The sequence below is a fragment of the Falco cherrug genome, chromosome 2, assembly GCF_023634085.1.
Source record: "Falco cherrug isolate bFalChe1 chromosome 2, bFalChe1.pri, whole genome shotgun sequence".
Classification (NCBI taxonomy): Eukaryota; Metazoa; Chordata; class Aves; order Falconiformes; family Falconidae; genus Falco; species Falco cherrug.
In genome coordinates this window covers 90,635,664-90,658,907 of record NC_073698.1, presented here as the reverse complement: position 1 = coordinate 90,658,907, position 23,244 = coordinate 90,635,664, and the positions used below count along the sequence as shown (strand labels likewise).

At 43.1% G+C, this 23,244-nt stretch overlaps 2 protein-coding genes across 6 annotated transcripts in view; one reads left to right on the top strand and one right to left on the bottom strand.

Annotated features, from left to right (window-relative positions):
* Positions 1-3,334: 3,334 nt before the first annotated feature.
* On the bottom strand, positions 3,335-5,353 carry LOC129735437 (uncharacterized). The gene is made up of 2 exons (XM_055703084.1): positions 5,014-5,353; positions 3,335-4,571 (listed from the first exon to the last, which is right to left on the bottom strand). The coding sequence occupies exons 1-2, from the start codon at positions 5,351-5,353 to the stop codon at positions 3,991-3,993; spliced, it is 921 nt and encodes a 306-aa protein (XP_055559059.1). The 3' UTR covers positions 3,335-3,990.
* The window catches only part of CNKSR2 (connector enhancer of kinase suppressor of Ras 2), a 220,769-nt gene continuing 202,796 nt past the window's right edge, over positions 5,272-23,244 (top strand). For all 5 annotated transcript variants that reach the window (XM_055703082.1, XM_055703081.1, XM_055703079.1 and 2 more), the window contains exon 1: positions 5,272-5,403. In XM_055703082.1, the coding sequence (XP_055559057.1) occupies positions 5,340-5,403 (64 nt within the window). In that variant the 5' untranslated portion in view covers positions 5,272-5,339. The remainder of the gene's footprint in view (positions 5,404-23,244) is intronic.

Here is a 23,244-nt window from a genome sequence, read left to right as displayed (position 1 = left end):
TTTCAGCAACAAAACGAACCAGCCACTTGACTCCATACGGAAGCAAACAAGAAATGGATACAATTTGGTGCGGAGAGGAGTTACGATCAGAGGAAAGATAATTCCCCTCACCACAGGAGAGGCTGGGAGAAATTCTTTGCCAGGCGATAACGTAGGAGGACGCATCAGATGGCTGGGGTGGTCCCTCTTGATCTTCAAAATCTATTAAGCCTTTGCATGTCCCCCTAAACCTGGGGAAGGAGGAGGTCTCAGCAGGCAATTACTTGAGTCCACTGTTTAAGAGAGGCAGTAGGACTCAAATTGTGTATGGAATGGTTTCTTTTTGTTATTTTAAATGAAGAAACCTAATTAAAATGATAGGAATTTCCTGGGGAAATTCTCAGCCTCTTCATTTTTTTAAGAGCCTTTGTATTATAAAAGGTGTTTGAAGTCCTTGAATTTTTACCCTTTAGCCACCTTTAATCTAATTTCTAATCTCTTAATAGCCTTAATTGAGTTCTGAATACTTTATTAAACATCTTTGTGGGATTATGATTTCTATTTCTGATTATACAAAAACAATATCAATTGCACCACCACCACCACCACCACCACCACCCCCACACACACTTATGTCACCATCAGGTATGTAAGGCATATACTTTAAAGGCAAGATAATTTGCTTTTGAAATACTATTTTAAAAGATGTGCTTTCAGGCAGGTTGAAGGAGTGGTGAGAAATAAGGAAACAGTGACATCTCAGTATAGGCACCAAATTAATTGAGTGTCGTTGTCTTCTTGGCCTCTTTGTTGTATGGGCAGAGGCTCCGCATGGATGTGGAGTGAGGGACAGCTGGCTGCAGGTGGGGCAGTGAGCCATGCAGTCTCCTGAGGCACAGGCAACAGAGCTGTCTGCTCTTCTCAGCTGGGATAGACCTCCTTCCCACCCCAGGGCCTTCACACCGCCCCACTGCTCCAGCGCCAGGGCCAACTGGTCAGCACGGTGTGTCCCTCTGAATTGGCTTGAGTCTTGAACTCCATCTAAGTCCCTTTGCTTCCCTCAACTTCCCTGATCTGTCCCTGCCTCTACCCTCCTCAGAGGCTTACTGTCTCACTGCACCTCTGCTCTGCCATTGACCTTCCTCTTCCTCCTTTACTTGCCCATGGCCCCCTGCCACCAAGGCTACTTGTTATTCCCTTCCCTTCCTTGTCATTCCCACTTCCCCTTGGAAGATGCCTGCCCTGGCAGGGACAGCAGTCCTTGCATTGACGAGGTATCAGTGCAGGCACCATGCTGACAGCAGAAAGACCCCAGGGAACACAGGACAGATGGCAGCCCTACCAGGCAAGGGACAATCCCAGTGTCTTTATTCAAGAAGAGTAGCAATTTGCTTTACATGTTGTCCCAAGCTGTGGAAGAAAATAGGCTCTAGTAACATGGATACAGCATACAAAGGAGATATTTGTAGCATGAGCTAATACTGATGGAAGAGCTTGAGTCTTATGAAATAAAGCCTCCCTTGTAAAAATCAGGAATTTATTTGTTATATAAACACAAACTTTCCTAACTTGAAGAAAGTATTAGCTTTTTCATTTCGCTTGTTTGGTTTTTTTTTAATCCAACTGGGTTTATCAGACCTCGGCTTTTGTTACTGTTAGTTTACCTCCACTTGTTCTCATTTTCCTTCCCCTTGAAAAAATCTGCTTTAACACCTAGCACCAGAACCAACATCTTTTGAGAGCAAAATTCCTTTCCATAACTTCAGGGCAATATTTCAACTTGTCATTGCTGAGCGTTGTTGATGCCTAGCAGAAAGTCCATGAAGTTTCTGGGGAACCCACAGTTACACTTGTACCCGTCACTGGCACTTGCTATTGAGTCTGGCTTCTTGTACATTGCCCAAATGCCCACTTAATGTACCAGTGTTAAAACCTGGATCTAATTCTGCTGCCATTATTCAGGCTGAGCAGTGCCTTACTTCAGAAGTTCTCCTATTGACTGAACAGGAACAAAATGTATATTAGCAGACATACTTGAACTATTTACTGGTATTATTTACAATTTGTATTGCTGTAGCAGCTACGATTGCCAGCCAAACTCTAGGGAGTTTTGTTTTTGACAATGTACCATGACAGAAAGGCAACACCTTCTGTGAGCTTGCAGGCTTGAGTGCTGATCCAAGAGGTGTGTGTGCCTGAAATTGCCTGCTGGAGCTGTCCATCTATGTCCATGGATGTTTGGAGAATGGATATTTAAGCTGATATATAATCTATACTGCTGCCTTCAGGCTTGTACTTCAGCTGCAAACTCATTCCTGTTATTATTCTTTCAATATTGAATTTTACTGTGTACTTATTTTTATGTTTACTACCTAATAAACTGAGACTTACCTAACAAGGACATGTATATTTATATTTTTTTAATCACAGTCATGCACTATATGGACCAGAGTAATTATAAAAGACGAGTTAGAACATAATTCTGCAGTTCAGTGTCTCTGCAGAAGCCTGTCCTATATGTTTTACATAAAAGGCCTGACTCATGCAGGTGTGACGGCAAGATGATGGGCCACTAAACTGAAAGATGAAAACAGCCAAAAGACTTTGGTTAACGCATTTTGGCTGAGACACTTCAGTTTAAGAAGGTCAGCATTAAAAGTCATTCAGATCTCCTTTTGACTTCTTACCCTAGAAAGAGAATAATAATAAAATCAAGCAGTAATAAATTTAGAGCAAGTTAAAAAAATGCTTTTATGTAGCACATGTCCTGACTACAGAATTCATTGATGTAATAGGTCATCAAGTTAAATACCATGGCTGGATAATTTTATCATCACTTACAATGAGCCAAATCCTCCCCACCATAGCCAAGCCAATGCTTTTCAGTGAGACTGAAACAAGAGCTAAGTAAAACAGTGGGATTGACCCCAGTATTTATGAGATGGCTATGGTCTGTGCGAAGAATCATAATTAGATCCCATGCTCCACACATCATTGGCTTACTGAATTGGGGGAGTAAGATCCCTTTTACCATTCCATTATTTGCTACAACCACTATGAAGGGGCTTTAAAAGTAACAGACACTGACCACTGGGACAGTATTGGGTCACAGGTGCTTTACTGAAAAACTCACTTTAGCTACAAATTACCTTGGCAAGCTATAGGGATCCCGGTGCATGCCGTAATTACGGACTATAGGACTTCATACATATCTACTGAGAACTAACTTCCCCTTTCCTCACCCACGAGGAACTTTTCAGCACAATGAGAATTACACAATGGTGTTACAAATTTACATGCCAGGTTTTAGTCTGGCCTTAGCTGTTTACTTGTAAACCTTTTCAAACTGCTGGTTTCTAATTAAAATTATGACATGCTCTTTCAACAACAATAACTCAGTATGTAAGGATCCTGCATACCTTTAAAGCCTTTCATAAAGAAAAAAAGTCAGCCTTAATTTGCAAGTGAAGTTTATTGTTCCAGTGGCTTTAGGTAACGCAGATGGCCTTGTCAGTGTGTTGGCGGGAAATGACACAGAAGACACAACTCTAGAGCCAGATTTGAGGAAGTTACAGTGTGTAAGCTCCAGTTTTCAATAAAAAGAAGTTTATTCTCAAGGACAAGTACAACTGTCAAAGTGAGGGTTGAGCCTAATGCTGCTAGGGAGACTCTTCCTGGGTCTCCAGGGAGAGGTGTTACCAACCCTATGAGTGCCTCACCGGCCCTCGCTGCTGGTGCTTCAGCCCCATGCACCAAAATGGGAGAGCTTCAGCCCTTGCCCACGCCATGCAGAGGCATTCCTTTGCTGTTGCCACTTCGGGGCGGAGGGAATCCTCTTTTTTCCTGACGTACAGATATTAAATGTCAGCGTCAGCAGCTGGTGTTCAGCAGTAGACACCATCAGAGGGAACATCTCGATGGCTGTCGACTCAGCCTTGGCAGGAGAAGCAGGGTGAATGCAAATGCAGGCAGAGCTGTGCACTGGCCAGCTTGCTAGCAGGAAAGCACCCTTTAGTGGTATGAATGTATCCCCAGCCTGGAGCTCTGCTGGAGGTGGGGCTGCCACCTCCTCGGAGCGGAGGCTCCTAGGAAGGGTGCCTGAAAAGCACCCACCGCCATTCTAGGAGGAGTCGCTCTGCGCTTGGGAGGGCCTCCTAGGAGCGTGGTCTGTGGGGATCGCCCCCTCGGGGTAGGCTCCTGGATGATGCAGCCTGGGGGGGACACAACAGGGGAAGATGAACGGCTCCAGCGAAGGCGATCCGCTGCAGGGAGAGTGGCTTTTGGCACCCGCAGCCACCACACCTTGGCGGTGCAACTCAGGGGACAGCGAGGGCAGAGGAGGCACCGGCGGTGCCCTCCCCCTGCCGAAGTTGCCTGGTCCGTGCCCCGGTGGGCCGCACTGCAGCCTGCCCCACTGCCGCACCCCCGGGGCGCGGCGGGCGCAGCAACCGGCCAGCTCCCCTGCTGCGCCCCCCGCCCCGGCGGGCCCCGGCCCAGGGCCGCCCGCCAGCCACCGGTGCTGCCCGCCCGGCCGCCCCCCGCCCGGCCTGCGGCGGCACCGTCCGTCACTGCCGTTTTACGGTCGGGCCTTGCTAAAAAAAATAAAAACAAACAAATAAATAAATAAATAGAAATTACTTTTCCCGCCCACGCAGCGATGCATTTTTTCCAGGGAAAAATCCCAGCAAACCCACCCCCCGCACGCCAGCGCGTCCCCGCAGGCGCCCCCCGCTGCCCCCGGCGCGGCGGGAGCAGGTGCCCGGCGCTGCCGCCGCCCCACGCCCGCCCCGCGCCCCCCCGGCGGCGCCACCTTGCGAGTCATCGCGGCCCCCCCGCGCCCCCGCCCCGGGCGGCCCTCGGGTGTCGCTTCCCATTGCACTTGGAGATATTTTCGGGTGGCAGGAGCCGCCTCGTCATTTCCGCCAGGAGAAAAAGACACCGGCGCGGCAGCCGCGGCCGCGGAGAGCCGCGGGAGCCGGCGGGCAGAGCCGGGCGCAGCCGAGCCGAGCCGAGCCGGGCATAGCGGGGACCAACCTCTCGGCGGGGCCGGGAGCCGCCGCCGCTGCCCGCGGGTCCGCGGGGGCGGGAGGCGTCGGAGCGTGCCGCCGCCTCCTCCCCCTTCCTCCTCCTCCTCCTCCACCCCCTCCCCGCCGTGCCGGCAACATGAACTGAAATCCCCAGAGAGGCACAGAGGCGGCGAGCGAGCGAGCGATCGCAGCGGAGGCAAGCGGGGATTTAGCGTCTCTCTCCTCCCGCCGCCGCCGCTCGGGCCCCGGGCAGCGCGGTCCCGACGCCCCGCACAGCCTCGCCCCTCGCCCGGAGAGCGGCGGCCGCCCGAGCCCCGCGCCCCCGCGCCCCCCATGGCCCTCATCATGGAGCCCGTCAGTAAGTGGTCGCCGAGCCAAGTCGTCGACTGGATGAAAGGTGAGGAGCGGCGCCGGGGCTGCGCGGTGCCCCTCTCCCGTCACCCCCACCGCATCCCCGCAGGTGCGGGTAGCTCCGCCGCGTCCCCCGCGCCGGGGTCCCGCCTCCCGGCACCGCCGGCTGTCCCCACGTTTCGGCCGAGGGCTGGGGAGGGCGGGGGGAGGCCGTCGGGGCCGCGCCGCCGGGGCGAGGGAGCAGCGCGGGGGCCCCGGGCCGCGGGGCCGCGCTTTCCCCCCCTCCTCAGCCCCCCGGCGCAGAGGGGGGGGCGGCTGGCGACCCCCGGCGGCCCATAAAGCCGGGTGGGAGGGGACGGGGGAGGGCTGTGCCCGGGGGAGCCCGGGATGCTCGCGGGCGGCGGCCGAGCTGTGGCGGCGGGGCTGTGTGTGCCCCCCCGCCGCAGCGAGGGGATGCAGGAGCGTGGTCGGCCGGTCCCGGCGGCCGCGGTGCGAAATGACGGGCGAAATAAAAGTTTGACCTAACGCGGGGCGCCCGCCCGGGCGGGGGGCTCGGCTGCAGCCGCGCTCCGCGGTGCGGTGGAGCGGGCTCCGCAGGCGGCGGGGCCGGTGGGTCGGTCCGGGGCTACCGCGCACCCCCCGCCGCCGCAGAACGCGCCGCCGCGCTGCTCCGGCCGGGCCGGGGGCGCCCGCACGCGGGGGTCGCCATCCCCGTCCTCGGGGGCGGCATGTGCAGCCATCGCTCACGTTAGGCGGGGAGAGCCCGCGGGGCTGCCGGGTGTTTGCACTGCTGCTCTGCCTCTGCTCCCTCACCTGTCCTCCCTCAAAATAAAGCCTGAGGAGAATAAAATTTGGGCTTTCTGGAAATGCTTTTCTGTTATTCTGTGTGCACCGACATGGCTTTAACACTGTAATTTAAAAAGCCTTTTGTGGTGCTTGGTTGTTTGTTTTGGTTTGGTTTTTTTTTTTGGGGGGGGGGGTTGGTTGATTGCTTTTTTTTTTTTTTTTTTTTATTACCTTTAGGTTGGGCTGCAGCTGTGTTTTGAATAAATCATCATCTAGTGTTATATATCTTCTTATAAGGATAGAATGACCGGATGGGTACAACTTTTGAACAACTGCTACGTTGTGGGAGTTCTTTATAACATGCTGTGTGCTACTAATGTGACAGTTTCATCATCCTTAAAATTTCAGGCATATAGCATATGTTTTCAGTTATTCAGTCCTGGCATTTATAGCTGTCGAGTTATAATTACATTCAGTAACAGACACAGTTTTGCTCTTTCTGAAATATTCTCAATCCATAGAATAATAAATATAATAAAAAATAAAGTGATACTTTGTAGCCTAAGAAATCAGTAAATATTCATAAAAAAACTTGAAGGAGCTTACAGATGATCAGTATTAAAAGCAAACACTTTTCAACTTCATAATGTTTTATTACAGCTATTTATCTTCCAAAATTTTTACTTCTAGGGAAAAAAAAAATGTCTAGGAGTGTTTTCATATCAGTTTCTGAGATACCTCCCCCATGTTTGGGGAATACAGAAAAAATAATGAATTTGCAGACAGTCCATTTTTAAAACACTTCAAAAATGTAATACCTCAAATGCTTCTCATAAATGACAGGTGACATACATTGTGCGCTCTGCTTTTGTATTGCATCAATATAAAATCAGTTATTTAAAAAACAACAGGCTGACTAAATGATAACATCAAAAATTATGAGGTTGAATAAAGGTTTGTGGTTAGAAACCTGTGTCTAATGCATAGAGCTGTAGATCTGGTTTGAAAAATAATTATGTGAACTTTACAGAAAAAAGCAGTTATTGCAGTTGTGCCTGCTTTCTGGATTATGAAGCTTGCTTTGTAGTGTTTAACCTGTATTTTGGTGCAAATGCTCTATTGTTTCTCAGGAGTATTTCCGTTTTCACTGAGCAAACACATGTATGTTGCTTCAAGTTTCCATTTCTTCATTTTGTATTCTGAATTGCAGATGAACCTTCATTTAGAGTGAGGTGCGAAGAGGTAAAGCACCTGCCTTTGACTAGCACTGTTTGAGGAAGACCATCTAGATAGCCACTCTAGTTGCAGAAGTTGAGCCTGGAAATGAGTATGACCAGCAGCCCTGGGCAGGTCTGGTCCTGTCTGGTGGGTCATGTCTTGCCGGGTTTGGAGGAAGGCTGGTAGTGGCCAAGGGCAAGTGGTCTTCGCTGCAGCAACTTTGTTTTCTTCACCTCTCATTTGTAGTGTTGGAAACACTGTTACTGAAATCCGGGTGAAAAAACGTTGTACTACTTTAAACACATTGTTTCCATGAAATCGCGCTTCTGAAAGTCTCAAAAATAGCTTATTTGTGTTTTAAGAGGTATCCAAGACAGTTCAGTGAGTAAGACATGAGCGTGTCTTTGTCATGAGAACTTTGGGGTGAGTGCATTAGGGGTCTTTGCGTTAGTGGCAGTGAAGTCTGGTTTGCATAAATTAAGTTAAACTTCAACATGTGAGATTATTTTGCTGACTTACTGGGATTATTTTACAGAATTATAAATGCTGAACTTGGTTTTAACCTATTCCTTGATTTAAGTGCCCTGCTATGTAATATGTCTGCTCAAAGCAGCTTTGTAAAGAGCATTCTTCGGAATAGATTTCAATGTTCAAAGCAAAATCTTTCCTGAAAAAGGAAAATCCTACTGTTTAACATTGTTTACAGTTATCTGAAAGTAAGGGGAAATGAAACACTTTAGATTTTATTGCTCTCAGTGTTTTTGTGATGGTCTTGCTGGTATGACCTGAACATTTGCAATAAAAGGCCCCATCTGGAATTCTTTATTTAGGCAAAAGAGCCATTACCTCAGTGGCATGTTGTTCAGGGCAGTGATAAAGCGTTGAGCCTAATATTAAAAGATGTGAGAAATGAAGACAGAGAAAGTATTCCTGCCTAACAGTGTTAGATAAGCCGAGCTCTGGGCTGCATGGCTGGATAGGGAGCAGGCTCAAGACTGTGGGTATTCATGGAATAAATACAGTCTTTCCAATATCTTCTCATTTTTTTAATTCCTTGATATACACGATTGGTCTATGGATCCTTTAATAGCCTATGGACTCTAATGCTGCTGAGATACAGAGTTTTAGCTGGAACTGGTGATGCAAATAAGCGACTGCCTAAATTTCAGCCTGTGAAAATGTGTATGATAAGAAGTTGCGGGCCAAAGTACCAGTTAAAACTTCGCAAATGAAAAGGACAAAACAAGCAGAGCCTCTGTCAGCATGTGAATTTTTGTATGGTTTAAAGTGAACCCACCGGCAGAAGATTAACTGTCATAGAGCTGGAGAAAGAGCAGATGGATTAGCTCATCTCTCCCACAGGATGGCATATTGTATGTGGAGGACAAAATGGATATTTAAATTGATTCAAACTGCATTGTTTTGCTTTCCATATATTTAGTACTAATTTTAAAGGCTCTGCATGGATCAGTGAGCTGAAACTGTGTCAATCACCTCCTCTGCCTCCTCTTTAGGAGAACATGTGTTGATTCTACTGCCGCATTGCAAGACATTGACATGTTGCATAGGCAAGTGCCGTTGGATGTCATGACTTCTCTCACTGACTCAGGAAGGGAACATGTCAGATGTGTTTTAGATTTCTGAGGCTCTGAGAAAACTCAGGGGACATGCAATTACTTTCCAAACATCAGGTGTTTTTAACTAAGTCTTGTAATTTGACTTCTTTTCTCTGATTTTATTTATAATGGCTATAGTTTGATAAGGACTTGCTGCTTTTAACAATATTCGAGTTTAATTCAGTACCAATCTCTTAGTGGTAGAATCTGTTCAAAAAGGCAATCCACCTGGAAAAATCTATATTGCTTTATCTACCAAAGCTTAAATGTTTATTGTTTGCTGAATGACAGCTCATAGAGTTATTCTAAGCTCATACAGCTTAAACTGTTGTAATGGTAGTTCCACTCACAAAGCTGACGTCTGAGGCATAGACTTGGGTTTCTAATGCTAAGGAAGGCAGGGGGGCTTACCCCTATGCAGTCCACCAGCATGTAGAAAGATGTAAATATTTAGGAGGACTGGGGGAAGAGAAGGAGAAACATGAATGTGCTAGCAAAGTGAAAACAGAGTGTGAAAGTTCCCCATTTGGATGATTGAATATTACATGGATTTAAGAACTGACTTTCTGTCTCCTCTTCAACAGAAGTTCATGTCCATTTTCAGTAGCGTGTGTGTTTGCACAGAGTCATGGGCTGCTGGCAACTGTACTCCACTTGGTGTAATGAGGATTACATGTTTGTCAAGAAAATGCAAGAGTTTGTGGGAATGCTCTGAAACGAAAGTCTCTAATAATTAGTAATGATTTGAAAAACATGTTGCCATGGGGAGCCTTTTACTCCTGTTCTGACATGTGCAGAGCCCTAGGACTTCTGTGGCAGCACCCAGGCCCTGCTGCAGCTGTTCCTGAAGCATTAGGTAGCAACAGGGAGGCTCATCAGTGAAGGCACAGACCCTCTTGCAGTGCTAGGATCTAGCAAATGGATGCAGGTCTTAAAACCAGTAAGGATGACTCCTGTGTTCAGGGTCACTCTCAGACTCACCTAATTTTTTGCCTTAGCTTTCTTTGAAGAAGACTGTTATGGACAGAGTTTAGAAGCGAGGTTTTTTGGGAGTGTAGGCTGGACTATAGCAAGGCTGGTGAGCATCTGCTTTACAGTAGAGAAGAGGTGTGCTTGCACATATGTGTATGCCTCATTTTGGGTTTCCAATTTAGTTTCTTTCAATGATTTATTGAGCTAAAGGTGCTTTCTTACGCTGCTTCCCTTCGTATTGCTTTTGGTAGGGCACTTAACAAATGTGACTATTAGAAATAATGAAAGACTGAGTTGTCTCAAGGAAACAAAAGATGGCTATTAAAGAGTAGGGAAACTGCTTGGATTCTGAAACTTTAATTCCTTGTGAAGCTTGTGTAGATGACTGATGAGCTGCAGAACAGTCATCAACTTGAATAGTCATTGCTAAGTGCCATAGGTGGAATAGATCAGGTGTTTTACAATTTGTCAGCATTAAAACTTTTTTTTTTTCTCCCAAGAAAAGCAACCTGAAATTTTTCAGTATTAGAAAGTACATGTAGTACACTGTTAGCTTTGAAGTGATGCTATTAAATGGAGTTAACGGCTTTTACTGTAATGTCTAGCAAGAAAAGCTGTGGAAAAGCTGTAGAAAAAGATGGAATAGTGCCATAGTGGGAGCTTGATTTTGATGAACTCCCAAGATTTTTATTTTATAGATAGTTACTCCATTTGTAAGAAAGTAGTAAGAATTTCAGTAAGACGAGTCAGGGGCTTTTTTTGGAGAGGGGAGTTTGTATGAAGAGGGATAGTCAAGAGTCAAACTGTGCTATTCCAAACTTTAGTTTTAAGGACTCTGGCTTTAAAACCGTAGTGAAAGCAGTGCTGGACAATCTCTCTCTTTAGCTTGTTTATTTTTCCTGTGGATCTCTCACTTTTTGCTTGCCCTTCTGACATTAGCAGTTCTAGCAGTATCAGTGGCCACCACATCAGTCACAGTGATGTGTTTCAGGGCATCTTGGTTTGTGACTGGGAAACCTCTCCTGCCATTGTTTATCAACAGAAAATGAAACTGCATTTGCAACTGGGATGTGTCAAAGCCTAACAGCCTGGGTGTTGCCATAGCAAAGGCAATGTTACATAAGCAGCCACTCTGCAAATGATTAACATAGCCAAATCTTAAGCATAACGTGAGACTTCATTTCTAAATGATCCTTTTTGGGAGGGAGCTTTCCTAGTTGAGGTGATCTCACTCACTACCAAAATTAACATGCTAGTTGTGAAGCTCTTTTAACACTGCCCGTTTACACCTTTATTTTGTTTGAACATATTGTTCTTTTTCTGAAACATCTGTTAGTTTAAATATGGCCTAACAATATGTTTTCTCAAGTGTTTTTTTGCAACAGTTCAGTGAAGTTCTATATTCTGATCTTAGTTTTATTTGCACGCTGCAGTATTAAACCAAGCAATTTACAAATGCCTTTTCTGGTTAATGGGTGTCAAGAATTTTGCAAGGCAGAGATACAAACCAGGTCACTTCTCAGGTGAGAGTTTTGAAATATATATACAGATGTATTTATAGAATCTTTGCAAGTAGTTGTCTTTTAGTGCTCTGACAATAATAAACCAGGCAATTTTATCTTCTGAAACCCAGACTGGCAAATAGTCAACTCTATTTGAGCCTCAGAAGTGTAGATAAACATTTAATCTTAGTAAAGTTACTGCAGCATTTGATTGTACTATATTTCTCAGATTCGGGTAGTTACATTTGTTACCGATCTCCAGAGGAATAGGGAAGAGCTGTTTGTGGAGAAAGTTCTTCGTGTATAGGCTTGTATTCAAAGGTATGCAACCAGGAGAAAGAGAAAGCTCATTCCTCAGACTTCCATTCTATGTAGCTGATGTTTGGTTTATTTTTTTTCAGGAATTTACAATTTTCTTATTAAATCACAGGATAACTGTATCAAGGATCACCTGTAGCAAGCACTTACCTTCAGCAGGATAACTTAATTTTAGATTTCGAGATCTGAATAAAACTGTGCTACTGTCATGCTTATTACTCACATGATTTCCTTAACGAAACCTTTAAACCTTCAGTTTAGGATCTGAATAGTGATCTAGACAAATGCTGTCAGATAAGGATTCCCAAATATTTGACTAAAAAAAATTCCAATTCTGGATGGGCTCTGTTGTGGAATTCCAAAATGCCACATTTTTTTTCCTTAATCTTCTTCAGCTTTTCAACTGTGCCTACTTACCCTAAAAAGTTGAATTAGGGAAATCGCGATGAGTTGTATTTGTTCAGAAGAAAACTTTTGGGGCCTCAATATAAGACCCATATTACAGTCAAAATGCAGGGGAAATCAACTGCCACATGGACCTACTTGCAGCACTGTCAAGGGAATTTGATTTCTTGTTGTGGGACAGCTGGACCTAGCAGGACATTTGCTCTTAAATTTAAAATAGCTGACTGTCCAAGAGCAAGCATCTGCTGCTCCTTATAATGGTCCTTCCCTGCAGTTGCAGGGTGAAGGGCTAGAAGACACAGGTCCATTGGTCTGGGGCACCTAAGATCTGGAATGCTACATGAGCATCCACTCATACACATTTTGCCCTCACCATGTATGGGGTTTAGCAGATGTCTGGTAGATGAAACAATTTTTTCCTTGAGGTTTCTGGTGCAGGCATTTTTCTTATGCAAAGGGAATTCAGCACTGTCTATATCAAGTCATGTTAAAGCACTGGAGGCTTAAAAATCTAGCCCTGTTCTGCTTGTCTGCCAAATAATATTATCTTTGAGAAAACAGCTGTGGATGCGATCTCGTAGGGTGCTTGGCATTCCCAGTTTATCCTTTAAGTAGAAATATAGGGCACTTGGTACCTCAGATGAAGTGCCTAGAACAGTAATTTCAAAGTGTTTGGCCTTACATGATTAACATCTGCTACAGTACCATATGGTAGGAATTTCCAAGTAAACTGTTAATTAATATACGAGTGTACCAGAGTAAGCTGTAATTAAACTATACTCAGCTGAAATGTATTATTTTAATATACTGGAACGCAAAGTGCTGTACCTTGGTATTAGACCTTTTCTGTTGTGTGAAGAGGGCAAAAACTTGATGAGAATTAGTTGAGCTTTTAAATTAAAGGTTCAAGTAGCTTTTTTTAAATAAATGGCTTAAGACTCACATCAGCATCAAACATCCATTGACTTAAATGGAACAGGGTCTTTATTTTGTAATGCTAAATTTTACTTTGTGAATGATGTGGAGTCTCCTCAGCTAGGATTTTACTGGTGTCTGCTGTGGATGGTCAGTGGGTGTCCAGCTGAGCTGCACAAGCATAGAAGCCATTTTCACAGAACTTCAGGCCTGCGCCACTTGGTCTAGTACCACCGGTGGAAAGAAAATATTCCTGTATGAGCTGGCCAAAATGGTCTGGAAGAGCGTTGACGTGGGAGGTAAGGTTGTGCATGTGTGGAGGTAATGCTGGGACCTCCTCCTTGTCCCTGTTGTATTTGGAAGGATGCACGTACCGCTGAGCAGCTGGCTGGGTCACCTCAGAAGGGCTCTTGCCTCCCACAGAGAATGAATGTCAGCTGTATAGAAGTTTATAATATCACTGTTTTTGTTGAAGTGTAGAATTTATTTTTAGTTTGGCCAGATCCACCAGTTGCCAAAAGCTATAGCTATAAATGACCTATTTCAAAATAGATTATTCTTCTCTGGCCTCCCTTCCTTCTCTCTTTCCTTTCTCTCCTGATAAACTTGATGTCAATAAGAAAGTGAAAAACCCCTTCCTCTGCATAATGAGGCCAGGTAAATATAGGTGGGACATGCCAGTGTTGCCCGAGTAATTCACTAGATGGCATTCCTCCCTCTGAGTCAACACTGAAGCCCTTCACTGGAATGACAAGAGACCTTAGTGTTTTCTAGTGAGATGTCAGCCTGAAACCAGGTGTGGTTGCTGAAGGCTCGCTGGCATTCTTCATAATAGTGGGAGAGTTAACTCTAGCACCCCGATTAAATTCCATGTTAATAATTAAAATCTTTGTAACTGGATCACGCTCGTTGATACCATTACTGACATGTGCCTGCCTTACTTTCTTTAATTGCTTTGTAGTTTTGTTGGTTGCTTTCATGCAGCTGATATTTTGATTTGCAAGGTGCAGTGCCATTCTTGGTCTTGTTTTGTTTCAGATTTTCAAGAAATACTGGTGAAGGAACCTGTTGAATGCAACGTAGAAGTTGCGCTCAAAAAAAATAGTTTACATTGTGTGCAATCAACTACTGTGAATCTGCACTTGTCCTGCTTTGTGTACACCTTTTAAACATCAAACAAATAACAATTTTCTTCTTGACTAGTCTGATGGAAGTGTGACTAGACTATGGGGTGAAATATCCAAAAAGTGTCACCTTCAGTGTTCAGCATTGGTTGACTTCTGGCTGGCTTTTTTATTGTTGCTTTATTGTCATGGATACAACTGTGTGTGCCCTTTGTCTCCATTTCTCCGGAGGTCAAGCATGGCTCTTTTTGGTGGACTTCATTTTATTAGAGCTAATATGAAAAAAAAATAATTAGAAAGCCGTTAGTGTGTTTTTGTTTTTGTAGTCTGCTTCAGCTTGTTTCCAAACCTTTCTGTAAGTGCATGGTGATGAAGTGGTCATTACTGCTTTTCAGATGGGTGTTTATTGCCCTTTTCAAAAACTATGGTCTTTAAATATTTTCAAATAAAACTACCTTAGTTAGTTAAGCCAGAGTGTGGAGGCTTATTGTTTCTAAAATTTCACTTAATGTTTGTTAGTTTAGTCTTGAGTGTGGTGCCCCACAAGTCCTCTTGAAAATACCTGTGATCAGTAATTTCACTGTTGAGTACCGGACTTCAGAATCAGGTGTAGTTTTCAGTACTTTAGCAGTTGTTTCACTGTATGTTTTAAACCATGTGGATCTTAAGTTTAATGCAGCCTGTGGTCAGAAGCCTGTTTCTGGAGCCCTCATACTGAATCCAGGAGCACTGTGTAGTGTGAATGATTTGTCATGCTCTGTGTGTGGACTTCAGAGAGAGAGGTTTAGCCCGAACGCATAATCATTTTACACAAGAAATTTCCATGTAAGTGTCAGTCTCAACATTTGAGAGAAGAACAGTTTATCATTAGAAAAATAAGAGAGTTAGGTATATGACAGGACTCCCTGAGAGCAAATAAACTAATTTTTTAAAATGATCGGATATTTCATAGCCTTCAAAGGATTGTTTAAAAAGGCTGTTTTAGCAAATTACATTACTGGCATGGCATTTGAATGCCTGCATGAGTTATGATGAAGCTACCGCTAGCAACTATAGAAAGTAAAATGGTACATATCTGATCATGAAACTTCATTGTTCCTAAGATTAGTGTGTTTCCTTGTGTGTTTTGGTGGTTTGTTTGGTTTTTTTCTTTCTTTCTTTTAAATATAAGATGTGGTGTTCCTGGTAACTACCTTGGCTTGAAATAAGACAGCTGAAGTGTAATGGCAAAGCTGATGGAGGAGTGCTAGCCATCCTGCGGATGTAAATGTCAGTATTTGAAAATGGTCTTACCAGCCCACGGTCTTGGGGAAAAACAAAACACCTGGTGGAAGACAAAAAATCACTTTTCTATGAAAAGATACCCCATGTACTATGTAGTATTCACTAGATGAATAAAATATGAAATTTGTTGCAGAAGGCTGAAGGTAATTTCAGTTACTAATAGTTTACAGAATTTGTTTACAAGGAGCTTACTGATTATTTGCTTGTTCTGTCTTGGTCAATAAACCCCTTTTCTGTTACTTATTTGGACATCACCTGGTTTGTCTCTTCTGTCCTAACTGTTGTCCTTCAGCTCACTATAAGCAGCACTGAACTATTCAATTATGAACTGGAGGTAACTAATGCTAATGAGATATGAATGAGTAAAGCTGAACAGACTAGACAGTTAGTGATGGCCTGTGTTGGTGTTATCAAATTGTAGGGTATTATCAGTCTTCCTGAGACTTGCGTTCTGAAGCAGGGTGCAGTGGCATGCTGTAGCTGGTTGCCTGGGCATCCAAGTGCTGGGGGTTGTGGCCCAGCAGGATTCTGTGTTCCTGAATGATTTTATCTCTGCAGATCTGCGCAAATTCCTGTTTAATGAGTGCTGTGTGTAATAGAAAAACTGAAAATGTAAGTTCAATATGTGATACGTTCCTTAAAACAAAAATTAACCCCAAAATTTGTTTTCCAGTGGAAAAGAAGGTAAAGCTGAATAAAAACTTTGCTGCCCAGCCCCTTATAAAAAAAAAATTGAAGACACTTACTTACTTTAGAAAATGTTTGTTTCCCAGTTGATAATATATTGAAGGCTGTGGTGAGAATGGTGATGTTTTAGATCCAAAGGAAAAATGAATGTGCTCCTAACTCTTGAGCTGCATATATATGAAATTAATTCAACTAACAGGCAGAATTAAAGAACAACTAGGAATTGTAATATTGTCTTGTCTTTTCATTAGATTTCCTCACTTTGTATGTGTTCAGTAATGTGGTCTACCTCTTACAAGGTAACTGACTTGTATTTATCCTAAGAATTAAAATGGTAAATCTTAAGCCTGTACCTTCTTGTTTAGTGCTCTCAAATACTGTAAGGAGTTTCCTGCAGAATACCCTTTTGAGAAGCCTTATTAAATCAGAATTCACTTCAAGAAAGAATTAAAATGAGGCCTCTGAAGGAAAAGTGATGTGTGCCCGGATTTAGTTTCAATTGATGACAAAATTGTTTCAAAAATTACAAATTTATCTAATTTATTTTCTTTTGGTAGACTCTTTGAAAGAGTTATGGCAGTTCACAAAGTTGTAGCTCAAAGTTTTTGAGTTCAAAGCATCTCTGTAATGTCAAATGTTATGACTGTACTCTAGAAAGAAAATGGCTTTGAGATTACAGTAATTTAAAAATGGGCAAATAGATAGAAATAGCTTTTTAGTGGCATGATTAGGTATTTAAATCTCAAGAGGTCATTTGGGTTTGTTTACTGTTTATTATTTTAGGATTTTTGTGTCACTGTGGAACAGCACAAAATGATACATTGTAAATGGTTTAATGGTAAAAATCAGCCATCAATGTTGAGAAAGATAAATCCATGTAGCTCCTCTAGAAGAACACACCCTTCTTGCATGTAATCGAGCACCCTGAGAACAATTTACTTGAATGAACTTTTGATGAGTTCTTAAATGTGCTCCCTTTTAAAGATATTATCGTATGACAGATGGGGAGTAAACTAGCTAGGAGTTCAGAGAGGTCGGATAAGGCCAGTTATAAAGAGTTGTCTGCTCGTTGGGTATTTTTACCCCTTTTTTCCCCCCTTCCTTTACTGACTTTTTGCTGTGGCATATGTGACTTTATTTTAGAGATTACTCTGTGTGCTCTAATCCAATTGCTTTGTTTAGTCAAATGAATGTTTTTTGTTTAGTTTTGATTTTTAGCTTTTGTTTTTAGCATTAAATGTGCATATTTAATTAGGATATGTTATTAAAGATTAGATCCTCACAATAGGATGTGTGCCCGCTCTTGAAATGAAGTCATGCTTGTCAGGAGATAGTAAATAATAAGCTTAGTAAGGTCTAAAAGATGTGTCTTGCAAAACATTAGCCCCTGTAATGAGTGCAAAGTGGCAACAGCACATAAATATCAATTGTTTTTCTCCAGTGGATCTGTCTGAATATGGGTTTTCTTCATGTGAATTAATTTTTTTTTTTGCCAGTTTAATGAAACAAGCAAGAAGAGATGTTTGTCTTTTGAGAAACCACAGTTTCCCATCACAGAACAATGACTTGTTTTGAACTGAAGGGGAACAATCCAACATTCATACAGTATCTTGTAATCTCTGTTCCCAAAACCACATTAAAAATAAGAAACTGCTGTCCAGCGAATCCCCATTTAGCTGTAAGGAGGAGTCTTGGATTCCCAGTTTGGCTTTTGGGACTGTCTACATTTTGTTCTTCTTTTTATCCAGAATCTTTTAATACTCTTGGGAACAAGGGCTTGGAGCATAAGGTTCCCTGTGCTCTTAAATACCTTGAGCATGCTGCTGTGTGCATGTGTGAATGTGTATGTGTGCGCGCATGAGGCTGGTGTGCCCAGGGTGCCATTGGCAAGAACAGCATTTGGAGGCAAGGATGGGTCTGTCTCCGTCATAGTTTGATCAGACAAAACTGTCTGTAGTGACACCCTGAAGGATCAAGAGTGGTGTTTGGTGGCTGCAGTCTTAAATTCAGGTATCTCATTTCTGACTTTTAAGTGCATGAGTCTCTCTGTGGGCCTGGGCAGAATATCTCCTCTGCTAATAATCTGTGCAGGGTTTTGTTGATGTTTCTGATGTGGCCCCTGGCCCCTGTGGGAGAAGAAGGAGCTGACATAGCCCTTCTTCGGAGTGCACCTCTAGCCCAAAGCAAGGGGGAAAGTGGGAACAGTACGTTGGGATATAAAGGTATGATATGGAAAGCAGAGTGATTTAAGTGGAGAGGAGAAAAAAGGTGTACTGTGCATATACACATGGTCACTTTTGGTTTATGTTAAATTCTTTTTTTTTTCATTTTTAAGCTGTGTTTGTAACATTTTTGAAATCACATGTATAAAATAAGTACTTGGCTCAGAAGCCCCATGATATGAGATGTAACCCAGGGAAGGAGAAATTGCCTTTGCTAATGAACAAATATTTCACTAAGATTAAGAAAAGGAAAACAAAACCAAACCAGTAATGAAGAAAATTCCCATATTTAGTAATACAGGGATGCTTACCAAGTAGCCCAAACCTGTAGTGTCTGGTGCTGAAACTAAGTAGCCATTCTGCAAGGTAAGGGCATATTGCTGTGGGTTACACACTGCTAAAGGCACCATTTTTGGCTAACGCAAAACTTCTGTACTCAGTACTGGAAGGCCTTAAAAATCCTGCATTTCATTTTGAAAGAAACTCTTATCCCAGGTGTCTGAACAAAATTACATAAGATGGTTCTTTATACTGCTGATTTTTTCCCCCATGTGCTGCTGGACCCTCTGTATTGTTTGCATTACTGGGGAGTTACCAGTATTTCAGCAGCAGGGGAAGGGGCCGCTCATCACCCACTCTATCCCAAGTCCCCTGGCTCCTCCTCATTACAGGGGAAGGAGAAGGTTAAATGCCTTGTGTCATCTTTACTTTGAGTGCACTGAAGCATTTCTAACTGACTGGCTGCTTTTTTTAATGAAAGAAATTTGTCTTGTAACAGCTTTATATGCCCAGCTAATTAAAACCACTCCATTATATTACTCTCCATGTATCCTATTTTGTAGGCAAAAATTGTTTGCTCTTTGACAGATTCATTGCTTGTTGATGTTGGTTTTGTAGGATGCTGCTGTCTTGGACTTGTGTAACTTAGAAATAATAAGGCATTAAGGCATTTCATATATTGGAAAATACAAAGATTTGTTAATCATTAACGCAGAAAACATTTTCAGTTTCAGTCTTGTTTAGCATCATAAGATACAGTTTGTCCTGCATGTGTAAATGCCTCATCTTTATGGCAAGACTAAGTTGAGCAGCATTTAGTTTGATACATGAAGCTTGAGAATGTGTTTTAAATAAAGTAATCGTTACAACATGGTATGCTTTTGCTAACAACCTTTTAAAATGCTGTCAGACAGGAAAAATGACTTTTTTTTTCAGTGAAGAGGCAGGATTGTACGTACTTAGGCACTCAGTGTCGGTTGATGCCCTTCAGGTTATTTGAAGCCTTGTATGTTTTTCCAGTGGTCTCCTCGTCGCAGTGCTTTGATTTGTTCTGTACAGATCTGAGTATGCACAGGTGGGACTTGAAGACTGCCATGCCGCCTGTCACTCCTCATTTGAGACTTGGAGGTCTGAGGAACTTCACCCAGCTGGGAAGCCGGATCGGCTGTTGAGATGGAGCTACCTTCTAAACAAATCATGCGTACCCTGCTTTTCCTCCTCTTTTTCTCATGCCAAAAGCTGTGGGGTGGACTGAGGATTAACAACCCTGTTTTGTCCCAGCTGTCAAGCAGTTCCTTGACAAATTCTTCAGTGGTCATCTTGGTGTGAATTCTGTAGCATGATGAAAAGGGGGAAAAGTCATAATTAGGGGCTTAAAATAGCACAAATGAGGTTTCTAGTCAGTATATTTTTGCTGAGCCTGTTGATGAAACAAGTTGGGTTCTTTTTGCACACACAAGAGGCTTAAAAATGGAGGGGATGGGGAAGACCTTGAGCAGGCACCTTTCTTCATCCCTAAGCGGAGAATCATTCACCAAGGATGTTACTGCCTGAATGGCATGACAGAAAAGGTGAATTATTGCGTAGGTTATTTGGAGGGAGAGACCCGGTAACCAAAATTATAATTGTGCACACTTCAGGCTGAGCAGTAGAAGCTGTCATGATTTGCCATCTGGTTCACCATTATTCTGACTCAGTGTAGGAGGGGAGAGAGTGTTTGTAATTCATAATGTGGTGGTTTGGGGGAGGCTTGGTGCTGGAAACGAACTGGATGGGTGCCTCTTGTCCTAGGCTCTTTAAATTGCAGGTCCTGAACAACCTAGTTTGCCATTTGTAAAAAGAGAAAGGCGATATATGAACAGAAGGAGAAAGAAGAGTACTGCAAGCTTATTGTTTTATATAGATTATTCGATTAAATGATTTTGAGCAATAGGAAACCCTTCGGTGTAAAATTCCTGCCTGCTATAAACTGTAGGCCCGCTTTGATCTTGCACAGTGGTTATCACTGTTACAATGATAAGCGAGACACTAAAAAACAAATTTGTGCTGATGAAAAATAAACAAATACACCACCAAAACCTATTTCAGAAGGTCCTTGAAGCTGTATGAAATACCAGAGCTGATAATATGGTTTTGCTGTGGATATGGGCTGGATTTGCATTCTGTTTGTTACAAGGGCAGGAGGGGCTTTGGTGCTGTCATGGTTTAACCCCGGCTAGTAATTAATTACCAAACAGTCCCTTGCTCGCTCCCCCCTCACCCAGAGGGATGGGGAGGAGAGTTGGAAAGGAATGTAGAACTCGAGGGTTGAGATAAGAACAATGTAATAATTGAAAGAGAATAAAAATGAAAGAACAACAATAACAATGATGACAATAACAGTTATAATGAAAAGGGGAAGGGAAAGAATAAGATCCATAGGGAAAGGAAGAAAGGAACACGTGGTGCACAACACAACTGCTCACCGCCGCCAACCGATGCCCAGCCAGTGCCCGAGCAATGACCTGCCTGCCCCACCAACCCCCCAGGCACATATACCAGGCACGGCGCCCCATGGTATGGAATGCCTCTTCGGCTAGTTCAGGTCAGCTGCCCTGGCTGTGTCCCCTCCCCGTTCCTTGTGCCCCTCCAGCCTTTTCGCTAGCAAGGCCCGAGGAACTGAAAAGTCTCACATCAAAGCCAAAACACAGCACCACGCTAGCTCCTGAGAAGATAATTAAGTCCATCCCAGCTGAAACCAGGACAAGTACGTATTGCTCAGTAGGTTACCAATTAAGAGTCAGGTTATTATAGGACTTCAAGGATTTTTAAAAGTGCTCTACGGATGAGGTTAATAGATCATTTGGTGAGTTTGCATAGTACGTTCATGTGTTAGAACAAGCTCAAAATATCAGTTGAGATCCTGAAGAGTACTCATTATTAATAGTCATAGTAAATGCTGACATTCCTGTAAGCTCTACTTTTTATTTGCACCAGTATTTGTGATGGCTTTTAAAGGAATATTTTCATGGGTATTTATGGACTTTCTCAAGGAACATTTGAAATTACATCATCTTGCAGCCTTTTCTGTTTCTGTTTCAGAGTTTGCATAAAATAATTGGTGATATTAAAATATCAAGACTGGCAGGAAAAGAGGCATAACAGAAATTATGGAAAACCAAAGTAACTAACGTAACGTGTCTTGAATAAAATAAACCATGTACCATTTTTCTTGTTTTATTTCATGATGGTTAAATAGTATGACAAGCACTTACGGCATTTACCATATGCCAAAGAGATCACAGGGAGGGGCAGGCGGAGATGCCTTTATACTTTTGGTAGAGGGACTAAAAGAAGGTCTTCCCTGGCCCTTGCTTTGCTTTTACTCGTGCAGTTGCCAGTGTGGGCACCGAGCTCCTGATGTGTAAACACAGCCGGCCCACATGCAGCAGGGTCACTGCTGCTGGCAGCTCTGCAGCCGTGCCGGGGCAGCGCTGGTGCTGAGCTGCTCGGGGAGGCATTTCTTGCCATAGCCCCGTACCTCCCTGCAGCATCCATGGGTTATTAATGTGCTCACCAGGGGTGAAATTACCTGGCACCTGAGACAGGCTTGCGACCAAATAAAGGGTGTGGTAAACTCTCATGGTTAACAAAGGAACCTCTTTCAGGTTGGTTAGTCATGGTTGGTAGAAGGCAAGGAGGGTTTAATATTGTGTTTTTAATTAGAGTTTGGTTTCTAAAATTGCTAGCTGCCCTTGCACAGAAGTGTGGACTGTGTAGAGCAGAGGGAAGTCAGAAAGCATCCTTGGTTGGCAGGCGTGAGCTGAGACACCAGGGAAGTCCTATTAAGACAGCTCTATAAAGACTAACTGTGCAACTGGCACTTGAGCTACCAGGTCTGTGGTGTTCTGATTCTGACTCAAGCAAAACAAAAAAGTCAAGTTTATTCATCGCTCTACCATGTAGCGAGAAGCTCTGTGTCAATTGACATTTTTGTCATGTTTTGAACACTCATTAGCACTTCAGATTAGCTGTTAAAGGACATGAAATGTTTAATCACCATGTCTTTTCTTGTTAGCAGTAGTCACTAGTGCAATGCTTTTTTTAAAAAAAAAAATTGTAATTAAGTGAAAAAATTGTACTTTAACCATTTTACTTGGGATGCAGCAATTTTGAGCATTGAGATTACTGTCCTAAGCAAAGTCAATTTTCTTTTCCCGAAATAATGTTTTTAAACTCTTGAAATCTTAAAATAATAATAAAATAATTCTAAATGTCATGCAGAAGCCCAGAAGATCATCTTCTACTGCCTCTAAATGTCTGGACAGTTTTAGTGTTTAGTGTGAAGGTGAATACTTTTACTTGTGATTGAACCTAATGATTTCTCATCTTCTGAAGGTGCTATTTAATGAAATATTAGAAGTGTGATACAGTATTGGTTCTGTAATAGTGACACATTCGTTGAATTGATTTTTTTCTTCCCCAGTACCAGTTAGCTATTTTAAAAGCTATTTGGAATAGATTTCTGACTACCTTTACAAAGGCACTCTCTCAATTATAAATTAAAGGAACACTTATAA